General features: G+C 40.7%; 1 protein-coding gene across 4 annotated transcripts in view; it reads left to right on the top strand.

The window, feature by feature from the left end:
- Window positions 1-12,649, top strand: part of APP (amyloid beta precursor protein) — a 147,213-nt gene that overhangs the window by 109,275 nt on the left and 25,289 nt on the right. For all 4 annotated transcript variants that reach the window (XM_053386540.1, XM_053386542.1, XM_053386539.1 and 1 more), the window contains 2 exons: window positions 5,879-6,007; window positions 8,935-9,034. In XM_053386540.1, the coding sequence (XP_053242515.1) occupies window positions 5,879-6,007; window positions 8,935-9,034 (229 nt within the window). The remainder of the gene's footprint in view (window positions 1-5,878; window positions 6,008-8,934; window positions 9,035-12,649) is intronic.

The following is a 12,649-nucleotide window of genomic DNA, read 5'->3' as shown; positions in this document are numbered from 1 at the left end:
CCATTCCTTTAAACATACAGCATTGTTTTAAAAGTTCAGCGCTATTGCTGTTGGAAAATCACTAGAATATATTGTCCAAAATACAGTATGTGCTACAAAGCAACCTTGTTTTCTTTTCCCTAATATGACATGGTATGAATGAGACTGCAATCATTTCCTGTGCCAGCTCACTACTTGTTTCACATAGTTTTGTAAAAGTGCTATGGGGGTTGAACCTGAGGGTAAAATCAGTCTTAACCAGTGTTTGTGACAAGTGGCACAACTTTTGACTATTCTGCCAGTGTGTGCTCTTGTCATACCTGTGAGGACAAACCTGATACCAACTGAGCTTTCTTATTTGGTTTGAAAGTTTTGTTAATAGTCCACTGAGACCCCCAGGAATTTTCAAGTGGTTTGCAAATGAAAAAGTCGAGAAAAGCTGATCTTACCCAGTGACTTGATGAACCAGTATAGAACTGTTTTAGGATGGAGCATACCAACTGCTGTACCCAAACTACATGTGACTTGATGTTGCATTCTTATGCTCCATTCCTCCCGTCTGTAGTGCTGATGGAATCACCTTCCAAAGATACTGTTACACCTGGAGATTTGCACCCTTTGGTGTTAATTGGGAGGGCTGCCCTCAGGACCATGGTGAGATAAGGAAAGGGTCATAACTCGACACCACCACCCCCAAGTTGCTTTTTCCAGATTAAAATAATAATGCAACAACCTGGCATTGTACATTTAGCACCCATGGTGTTACAAAGCCGGACATGCTAGTTTTGTGGGTACATAGCACAAGCACAGATATTTAGGATAGATATAAAAGAGTTGCAGAGTGGAATACTTGTGCACTGTCAGAACCAAACAGTTTAATGTAGAGAGGCAAGAACTTAAATATATTTTCAAAATTATTCTGCATTTTCTGAAGATACATTAGGCTATAGAAGGAGAGGAAGAAATACGTAGGTAGAAGTTGTAGGCCCACAAAGATGTGGGTTTTTTTGGGGGGGGGTGTTATTGCTATTTATAGTGTATTTAGGTGAGAATTATGATTCTGTCTGATGTGAGACTGGCAAGAAATTTGTCAGTCTCGGTAATCAATAATTTAGGATACCCATCACAATTGATGAGCATACTGTATAATGTGTGTAAACAAGGAAAATCAGAATTGTAAAAACAAATATGTCTTCTGACAAAGATTAATAAGATGAGTGAAAATAATTTCTGTATATGTGGGAAGTTATTTTATAGAGCTCATACAGCCCCTGCTGGTTTCTATGAGTAATGTTTTCCCCCCAGTTGTTTAGTTCACACAGACACACAACACACAAGTGGGATAGCGACAAACCATATCTGGAATATGGATTTTTGCATGTGCTTATAAATATTTAAAACACAATATTGATCCAATAATTATAGATGTTGCATACTTAATCTTTGATAGAGGCTGATGCAGTTATCCATTTTGGAGAATAAGAGATCCAGAATAGCTTAGTATATTTTAAAATACTTCTCTTTCAGCAGTCATGGTCTCCCAGGTGGTTGCATCCTACCTGCCTTCCATCATTGGACCCAAGGTGGGATAAATAGGGTTCCCAACCAGTTTCATAGAATTGTAGAATTGGAAATGACCACAAGGGTCATCTATTCCAACCCACTGCAATGCATCCATGGCAGGCAGCCATCCAACCTTCTTTCCCATCCCAGCTCTGAATAGATCAAGACTTGCTTATTTTCAGCAAGGTTGTTGCACTATGCACTTTCAGCTACATTGTGGAGAGCTGGATTCTGCTATTAGTATGTTCTTTCCAGCCTTTAAAAATTAACACGGAACTCTTCTGCAGCCAATTGGAAAGGCAGCTGGTGGGGCTGCTATTAAATGCATTTTATTTCATCAGGCAGCAAAGACTGTTAACCACAAAGGTCAATGATTCAAACAAAGGTATTGGTGTTGTGTAATTCTTGCAATGGGTACAAGTGCTAGCATCAGTAGTTAACCTTATCAGTAGTTAACCTTATCTTTGTACTTGAGAAACTGTACTCTAATTCATTTTTCCCAAGTCTGGTGCCTTCCAGGAATGTTGAACTACAGCTCCCATTATCCATGGCCATTGGATGTGTGGGCTGTGGCTGATAGCAGTGGGAGTCCAAAACATTTGGAAGGCAGCAGGTTGGGAAAAGAACATAATGAGTATACAGTGGTACCTCAGTTTAAGAACAGTCCTGTTTACGAAAGATTCGGTTTACGAACTCCGCAAAACTGGTCCCGGTTTGCGAACTTTACCACAGTCTAGGAATGGAATACGAACAGTGGAAGGGCACCGGCGGCGGGAGGCCTCATTAGGAAAAGTGCACCTCGGTTTAAGAATGGTTTCAGTTTAAGAACGGACTTCAGGAACAGACTAAGTTCGTAAACCGAGGTACCACTGTGCAGAAAATATATTACAGTGGAACCTCGGTTGTCGAATGTAATCTGTTTCGGAAGACGGTTTGACAGCCGAGGTGCAATGGGCGGTCAGCAGTTTCAATGGAGCAAATAGATAAACGCACCTCGGAAGCATTTAGTTCTGGGTTTTTGGCGTCCAGGTTCCGAATCGTTCGGCTTCCAAGATGCTTGAAAACCAAAGTTCCATTGTATCCACAAGTTATCCTGAGAAAAGAACCAACTTAATCATCTATACTACAAATGGATATCAGATTTTGGAGAGGTGGCCATCTTATCTTCCGAATCCTTACTTTAACCTTAATACCACCAATGCAATTTGCAAAGATCAGAGAGTACTAAGCATTTGTTACTTTACAAGGTAAATCTCAAAATTTATAAAGTGATCCTAGAACCATGATTTTAGATTATAGGTGCAGCTCTGAATGAATCCAACACATCTCTATACATTTTCCTGTATGATGTGAGCTTCCTCCTTGGCATCCTAAATTCCATAAAGGTAAAGGTAAAGGTACCCCTGCCCGTACGGGCCAGTCTTGTCAGACTCTAGGGTTGTGCGCTCATCTCACTTAAGAGGCCGGGAGCCAGCGCTGTCCGCAGACACTTCCGGGTCACGTGGCCAGCGTGACAAGCTGCATCTGGCGAGCCAGCACCAGAGCAGCACACGGAAACGCCGTTTACCTTCCCGCTATAAAGCGGTACCTATTTATCTACTTGCACTTAAGGGTGCTTTCAAACTGCTCGGTGGGCAGGAGCTGGGACCGAAAGACGGGAGCTCACCCCGCCGCGGGGATTCAAACCGCTGACCATGCGATCGGCAAGTCCTAGACACTGAGGTTTTACCCACAGCGCCACCCGCGTCCCGTTGCCTAAATTCCATAGCTGCAGGTTAAAATCAAATGTTTACATTGCACACAATCCAAATACTAGTATTCACTGAGAATAACCAGGAAAACTGACAATTAATTACCTATCTTGTAAATTACAGATTTGTTTAGATTAGTATTATTTCCTCTTTGTGGGAAGTAATATTCTGTAGAACTTGAAACTTACATGAAATACGTTCCTTAGTAATGAAAGCAGCAGAAGATGACTCTTGAAAAATGTTGAATTTGAGTGATCTCATTCATATTTAAACCTTGAGAAACTGAATTTGGGTTGCTTTTACACACAGAAGTTCCTCTGCTTTCTTGGAACTTTGAATTGCTAATTGCCCACCCAATCTGGTTATATGTAAGCGCAGTCAGTTCTGTTTTCAAGAATCTTATCTGCCCCTGAGAGACATCAGTACAGCTTAAAATTCTATGCTGTTGCTCAAATGAAACTTCTTTTAAAAATGTACTGAACAGTTTTTGTTTTGACAAAACTACAGTTGTTGTCCTTCATTCCAAGGAAAATGCATGGTATTGCAGCTTGTGGCATTGTGCTGCTGCTGTGAACTAACCTAGAAAATCAACCTGGATGGCATGAGTTATTTGCTGTGCCCAAAGCAATCACTTTTACCATGTAATTCTGTCTATTAAATGCCTTTATTTGTCTGTAACAAAGCTCTCAGAGCTGTTTAGATTAAAGCATTGTAGATCAAACAGTAGCACATCTAACATTGCACATGTAAATAACTGTGGTGCTTATTCAAAAAAGGAGTAAATGTATTACTTAATGCAGTTATGCAGCACAGAAAGCAGTGGAAACTGAATGTGCTGGAGGATATGACAGGACAGACCTTAGAATACTTGACTAGATGCTATCCTAAAGGCTTTTTAGATATCAACCTGGAACAGACATTTTATTTTAATTTACAAAATAATTCTGTCAAATGCATTCCAGCTGTTGTATACTGCAAGATTTGGATTATTAATATTTTATATGTATTGGGTGGAATTCAGCATTACTCAAATAACTCAAATGTGAAATTGCTTATTTTCTAACTAAAATATGTAACTTGTCGCTAAGATCAACTTCCATACCTGAAGACTGGAAAGTGGACAATGTAACACCAGTTGGTTTTTTAAAAAAGAATTTATAAATTGTTCAGGATCATTAAAACAAAAAGAGATTATGAAGAGCTCCAAAAGGACCTCGCTCAACTGAATGAATGGGCAGTAAAATGGCAAATGCAATTCAGTGTAAACAAGTATAAAGTGATGCATGTTGCGGTGGGCAGGGATCTTAATTTTAAACATATACATTCATGGAGTCTGCATTGGTGGACAGTGACCAGGAGTGAGACATTTGGGTCAAAATAGAAAGCTCAGTGAAGATGTCAACCCAGTATGGGGCAGCTGTGAAAAAGTCAAAATCATGTGACGGATCATTAGGAAAGGAACTGAAAATGAAACTGCTGATATCATAATCCTGTTTAACAAATCAGTGATGTGACTTTTTTAGTTTAGAGAAAAGACAAGTAAGAGGGGGCATGATAAAGGCTTATAAAATTATGCATGGCATGGAGCAAGTGTGAGAGAAAAGGTTTTCTCCCTGTCTCATAAGACTAGAGCTCTTGGTCATCTTGTGAAGCTGAAATATGTTAGAAGATTCAGGAAATTACTGCTGCATGCAGTGTATAGTTGAACTATGGCACTCACTCACATAGGAGGCAACGAAGGCCACAAACCTGGATGGCTTTAAAAGAGGATTGGACTAATTCATGGAGGATAAGGCTATCAGTGGCTACTAGCTATTGTGGCTGTGCTCTGCTTCCACTCTTCGGAGGTAGTATGCCTCTGAATGCCAGTTGCTGGGAATTATTATTATTATTATTATTATTTTAATTTCTATACCACTTTATATTTTAAAGAACAAATCTCAAAGCAGTTTACAACACATTAAAACATCAGATGAAACAACCCAGAATACAACAAATTCAAGCTCCAAGGAAAATATTTCAGATCCCTTCTCTTGACATTTTGCAAGTGGACCCACGCCAGTTGCTAAACGCGCCTGGCGCCTAGCTAATTTCTAACACTGCAGATGACCTAAAACTATATATATTTCCCAGTTCACAAAAGCTTCCCTACTTGGTCACCTGAATCACAACTATTCTGGTAAATAATTTTTGCCCTCTCTAAGCAGTATACAAAAAAGAAGCAACAAAGACAGCCTAAACAAAACATTATAAAAATACAGTTACATATAAAAATGTTACATTAACGCAAAGTTACCTATATATATATATATATATATATGTATATATGTGTGTGTGCGTGTGTGTGTGTGTGAAGAGTCCTGTTGTGCTCAAGTCCTGCTTGCCTGTTTCCCACAGGGATCTGTTTGGCCACTGCGAGAAGACAGTGCTGGACTAGGTGGACCATTAGTCTAAGTCAGCAGGCTGAGTGTCCTTAGCGCTTAGAATTTAGGCTTTACGTGTTCCTTAGAGATGACTTTGAATCACACTCTGCTCTGAGGTCTGTGAATTATATATGTGGGTTTGTTTGATTTTTGTTTCCGCAGCCTCGACACGTGTTTAACATGCTGAAGAAGTACGTGCGTGCTGAGCAGAAAGATAGGCAGCACACCCTCAAGCACTTTGAGCACGTCCGTATGGTGGATCCCAAAAAAGCCGCCCAGATCAGATCTCAGGTAACATGTCCATCAGAGACCCCCAACTTTTATTAGTGTGCGCATGCTGATTTCTTAAGACTGATAAATTAAGAAGCAGAGCATTTAAAAAAAAAAAGTTTGCAAAGCTTGCAGTCGATTAATGTCAACTAGTATCCCTCTTTGTATGATGATACCTGCTAAATATTTGATACTCTCTGTCGGGTAGTAGGATCATGGGGTTTTTATAACAATTTTAAAGAGGTCAGGCTTTGTACATAGATTTTGTAGTACAGGTAACTCGCAACTTCCACAGGGGTGACCTTCTTGGCCATTGTGTATGTAAGCAAAATTGTGTAAAGCCAGGAACCAGGCCCTCTGCAAGATGGAGGGCTGGTTACCCAGCTTTGCGAAGGAGGTACGAGGGCTCTGGCAGGGTCTTAAGAGTCCCTGCCTCCTTTCCGAAAGCCTGGCACCTCCTTACTAGGCACCACCTTCTCAAAGCCAGGTATGCCCACAGCCACAGCTTTGCACTGGTGTTGGTGGTGGTGGGATAAATAAATGGAGAGTGGGTTTGCTTGTTCCCACCCATGCATAGCTGCTATTGCATAGGTAAAGTAAGTGTAAGTTGTGAGTTACCTGCACGCTGCTCTGCATTCAATTTCTCTGACTATATATATATTTGTATATGTCCCTATATTGTTCAACAGTTTTCCTTGATTCATTATTGTGACCTTTTGGCACTGCTTATGAATATATGTGGCCCACCCCAGTAATTATTGCATTGTAATGGTATTCTCATGAGGCATCCCATTTTACAGGACACCCCATTTTAGAGGCATTTTCATGGGGAGAACTAGGAGCAGTTCAGCATTCTGATCCCCTCTGGGTCGATTTAGACATTTCTGGCAGGCTGCCAAAAATCCCAGGCTATGCATATTAAAGCAGTAATCGTTTGATGCATGTTGCCCCATGGGTGAACTGGTCGGATGCAAAACACACATGTTGGTGTCAGGGGTGTGTTGCCACTAGCCTATCTGTTTCGCATGCAATTGAGCAACTTGTGCAGTAGGGACTATATAAATATTCCCATCTCTGTGAGTATGTGGTAGTGCTGTGAATAAGGGCTTTCTGATGGCCTGGTGGCATACTGTGTAGAACAATGAGGCTTACCATTCAGTTATCTCTGCAGCCAAGGACACCTCTGTACTGCTGAGAAAATTCTTTTCTTTCCATTTGTAATTTATTAGATGCTTCCTAACAGGGAGTTTTCTAGACTGTGTGCCAAAGATTTAATAATACCCTCGCACATTTATGCAGGAGTAAAAACTGGCAAAGAAAATATAGAAGAATTAAAATAGCAGACAGCGTCTGAAAATTCTTAAGAACTTCTGCTTCAATCCCTAGAATCTGTGAAACTGAAAAACATTTTAAAGTTTAAGAAAATAACCATGGGAGCATAGGATTCTGCCGACCTGGAATCACCTGAAGTTTCAGTCTCGGCAAACTGTCAGTCACTGGTAGGGAAGATAAAAATCTGGGTTGGATCCAGTAATGTGTGAGTTGACTTCCACTAGACTTCCACTAGTGCACTGGGACTTTACACCCACTGCAGCCACCACTACCCCCACCCCCCAGAAAAATTCTGCTCTGGAAGCTCTCCCAATCCTCTGGAGCAGATTTTGATGGTGTGTGGGGAGGACGAGAGGGGTAAAGTCCCGTCGTACAAGCAGAAGTTCATTCTGCCCTTGCAAGGAAAGCACTGGTGGTAACTGTCTTTTCTTAGTTAAAATTGTCTTGCTGCTTCCTGTTTATCTGGGAACATTCCCTTTATCCTTTTCACCTTCCCTTCAGTCCCCAGAGCGAGGCAGGCAGATCCAGCCCATGCAAGTGATTGTTCCTTTTGAACATGGATTAGGAATTCCTTCACCTGCCTGTTCCCAACCTTGTGCACCATGCTGACGTTGGTTTTTGTAGGCAATTTTAATGAGAGTTAATCCTCATTGACATGGGTGGGAACAGCTACAAAGCATACCACTGAAGACATCTGCCACAGAACCGTACCTCTTTGTGACATGGATGACAGGAGTGAATTACTTAGTGACTTCCTAATGGATTTTCAACTACAAAATCAATAAGGTTGACAGGACCGCAAATTGTCTTGTTCTCTGAAAATATAGAGCTGCAGTGGTGATGCCTGCATTTTGATGGAGTTTCTATATGTGTTGTGGGTTCTCGGGTCTGGGAAGTGAGGAGACAACCTGTTCTGGATGATGTGGCACTCCCAATGAGAGACTGTGTTAGTAGTTTGCAGGTGCTCTTTGGCCTGCTATTGACCCTTGAGATCCAGGTGGCTCCGCTGTCTTATTTCCAGCTCAGGCTGGTTCATCAACGATGGCCCTTCCTGGATAGAGAGTGCTTGGCTGCAATGATCCTTGCTCTAATAACCTGAACACTGGGCTATCATAACACACTCTATGTGGGGCTGGGCTTGAAGACAGTTTGGAAGATGCAACTTGTGCAGAATGCAGCCACCAGGGTGCTGGTTAGCACTCCTAGCCAGGCACATATTACACCAGTTTTAAAAGACCTGCATATTCAAGGTGCTTATGCTGACCTGAAGAACTATTTGATCCCTAAATATCTGAAGGAGCATCTCCCATATGGACCTGTCAGGTGTTGAGCAAGGGAGGCACTGTTGGCAGTTGCAATGCCATGTGGACTTCATGGGGCGGTGGTAAGTGGTAGAATGGCCAACCTCTGAGTTTCATCTGGTTTGTCACTTGTATATATTTTGACGTCTCATCAAGGCACACCTTTTTTGCACAGACCTTTTGGAGTGGAAGATGCTACATAGTTTAATCACACTGAGAAATATGCAACTTACCCTGGGGACTGCATGGTGATTCATTGGCCTTGACACATGACTGCAAACTGATCTTGTTTTTTGTGGGGGGTTTATTCTTTAGGTTATGACACACCTACGTGTGACATATGAGCGCATGAACCAGTCTCTTTCCTTGCTTTACAATGTGCCAGCGGTTGCTGAGGAGATTCAGGATGAAGTCGGTAAGTTGCTTTACTTTTTGCTCGGTGATCTGTTGTCCTGAAAATAGTTTGGCTGTTAATTTTCATTTGTAGCAGGTGGGTGGCGGGGAGAGGAGGATGAGTTAAAAACTACTTGGTCCTTTAGTATTTAGAGTGGATGGTAGCTTTCACATTAAAATGGTGATAAAAGTCTGTGAGTGGGGAAAAATTAATGCAACACATTCTGTGGCCGGTTTGCTGGGAGGGAATCTATGTGGAATCTATGTGGAAAGAGAAATAACTGCTATCTATGTAACCACCCTAAATGGGTGGTGCTTTGAAATCAGGAATGCTTTTGCTATATTTCTTCCCTAAGTATGCAAAACTCTTAAAGTGAACTGGGTTCTGCTGTGGACAGAAAAGTGGTACACATTTTTAATTATTTAATGGATTTCTAGACCACCATTCAGGGTATCTGCCCTCTTGAGTTGGGTTACAACACCTCACTAAAGTGCAACATTGAAATTATTTAAAACAGCCATAAAAAACTATTTGTAGCTTTAAAGCATTACAGCAGATGAAAGAGTTTTTTTAAAATATAAAACTATATTAACAAAGAGCTGGTGCTTGAAATGACTTATTTCCCTCCTTCATCCCAGTCTACTTTCCTTTTTTGTGTGACTTGACTTTTAGATTGCAAACCTTATTGTTGATCATTTGTAAGCCGCTCAGAGAGCGGGATAAAATACATTAAATAAGTGATGGTAATAAGCTACCCTTCAACAGGACCTAATCCCTTGTAGTCAAATGTTAGACAGTTCTTAGCAAATGTTGTATGAATTAGGCTTTCATTTCAAAATATGCAAATGGATTTCCAAAGGCATTTCCATACTTTAGGGTAGCTCACTTTTGGCAATAAGCAATACTATGTTATTAATGAATGACTGGGATATATGATTTCTGTACTTTAAGTGATGGTTGGAACTACTATGAACATCTGTCTTGCATCTGGTTGCTGAGTATATTTGTCTCAACAGATGCTGGGTTTCACTCCATTACTCAGCTCTTCATACAATTGCTATCCAAACTGTATGTTTGTTACTGCAGCTTAAACACTTCAGTGGTGGTTGTTTCTTTGGTGATCCTGCTAAACTTTGGGGTCCCCCCGCCTTTTTAAAGTATTTGAAATATCGTCTAGTTAAAGGTGAAGTCACCACAAGCAGAGTTTAAAATTATGTTCATATAAAATTAGGGGAGAGTTGGTAGCAAAGGAACGACGTGAGCAGTTCATTAATATATATTAACAGAAACAGTTTCAGTAACATCCCTCAACCTGGAGTCTTTCAGATGTCTTGGACTGCCGATCCCAGTGATGCCAGCTAGCCATGCCCAGTGGTCAGGGATGATGGGAACTGCAGTCCCCCAAAAAACATCTGAAGGATGCCAGTTTGGGGAAGGCTGATTTATGTTATCCCAGCTATCATACTTAATTTGAGCTGGGAGAATGATCTGCTATTCAAGAATCAGAATTATCCCCAAATGCTTGAGAGCAGTATGGTCACAGACAAGAGAAAGTTATCAGATTTATTGCATACTGCTAATGCTAATAAATAGTCAAGAGTTAATTTTTCTCGAATAAACTCAACTGATCTGAAATTTAGAGGTGGTTGTCTCTGACTGCTGCAGGGTCAATTTTCGTTCGGGTTGGTAAAAAGTGCAGGAAGAGACAGTGTGTTCAAATCAGGACAAAAGGAGAGCATTCTGGCAGAACTGGTGCAAGCAATGGGAGATGTGCACTTTGAGGGATGTTCACCTCAGAAAAGAGGCTAGAAAATGCAAACATTTAAAAATATTTAGACTGGTTTGAATCCATTGACTTAAAAACATTCACAGAAGGAAGTTTTCCTACTCCCTGCATTCAAACGCATGCCCTCAAACTTATTCTCAGGATCAGGAAGCTCTCCTGATCAGTGTTGGATGGTCGTGGGGGAGGTTATGCCATAAGACAATCTCTCTAAATCAGGCATGGATCTAAAGTTAACTTAAGGAAGTTCATGGAAGGAAAGCATTTCATCTTTTCCTCCCCACACTCCATTTCCACGTTGCTCAAGAAGACCTGCTGATGCTCTGGAGAAGCTTCTCAGGGGTACAGGTGAACTTTTTCTGTTCTTTTCTTTCCTGAACTTTCTCAGGTGAATTTATTTTAGGATCCAAGCAATTGATTTTTCTTGGTGAGGTTTTTATATCACACATTACCTACATAGGATGATTTTATTTTATTAAATCTATTCTGACATTATAGAAGACTGAAGTGTTGGTATACTTACAAATTCTACTGTGCTCTCTGAGATGATGAATGACTCTGCCCTTTGGAAATTGCCTGAACATATTCAGAAAAAATTTCCGCTACAGATGCCATATCTGTGAAGGAATGAAAACCCAGCAAACAAACTAAAATGTGTGTTCAGCCCAGGGATTGTATCTTTCTTTAAACGTGCTTTGGGAAGTTTATGTTACGTAAGAGCAAGAGCAGAGGAATAATGTTGACATGAACCTGTTCATTTTAAGCAGGGGTAGCTAACCTCTAACCCATATATTGCTTGACTGCTGTTCCCATCATCCTGACCGTTCTGACTTCAGCTGATGGGAATTGTAATCTAATGACTTCTGGAGGGGCTGCAATAATAATAATAATAATAATAATAATAATAATAATAATAATAATAATAATAATAATAATAATAATAATTACCCCACCCACTCTGGGCAGCTTGCAACAAAATATTAAAAATACAATAAATCATCAGACATTAAAAACTTCCCCAACAGTGCAAGTTAGGCACCCTGATCTGACTTTCCCATTTTCTCTGGAGTTGGGCTGCTTAGCATGAGTGATGAGAGGCTCAATATATGAGAAAGGCTCAACCAAACCTTAAGGGAAATGCATAACAGCGTGCCAGGCTATACTTCTTATAAGGGGCTTATTCAAGCCTGGTTGTGAGATTTTGGAGAACCTGGAACCATTTCTGAAATGAACATCCTAGCGTTGTACCTTCTAGGCAGAGCTCAACTCCCTGGCAGTAAAAGTACAGGTAAAATAAATAGTTTATCTGCATTGACCCAGATAAACAGATATGCACGCGAAAATACACACGCTTTCCTCCCTCTCCTAAATCCTGTTTTCTTGGACTGACAGTCCAAGAAAATACAGAGGATTTGCAGGCACCCCTGAATAGCTGCTTTCAAGAGACTCTTAGTTCTTGTGAACCACCTTGACCAAGAGGGAGACTGCTTCCTATAAAACTGGAGCCAGACTTCTTTAAAAGGAATAAAGAAAGACATGGAAATGCTAGCCTTTGTAGCCAGTGGCAATTTCATCAAAATAATGTGGTGGAAAGGCTGCAGTCTGAGGTAGTAAACCAGTTTTCTCTGTGAATTTGGTCAGTAGCAAGTCTTTTCTTTAGCTCAGCATGTCTAGGATTTTAATAACGTGAACTGGTTATGAGATGATAAGGGTGCCTAGAAGGGGAAATTGGTGTGTCTAAATAAGACCATCAGGTGAAAATTCTAAACAATCTTGAAGAGTGCAGACCGTGTCAGATGGATTTGTAATGGAATGAGGAATAAGTTAGTGGATCATTGTGTAACAAGCTTTGA

Source organism: Podarcis raffonei, chromosome 4, assembly GCF_027172205.1.
Source record: "Podarcis raffonei isolate rPodRaf1 chromosome 4, rPodRaf1.pri, whole genome shotgun sequence".
Classification (NCBI taxonomy): Eukaryota; Metazoa; Chordata; class Lepidosauria; order Squamata; family Lacertidae; genus Podarcis; species Podarcis raffonei.
This window is presented reverse-complemented; position numbering and strand designations above follow the sequence as displayed.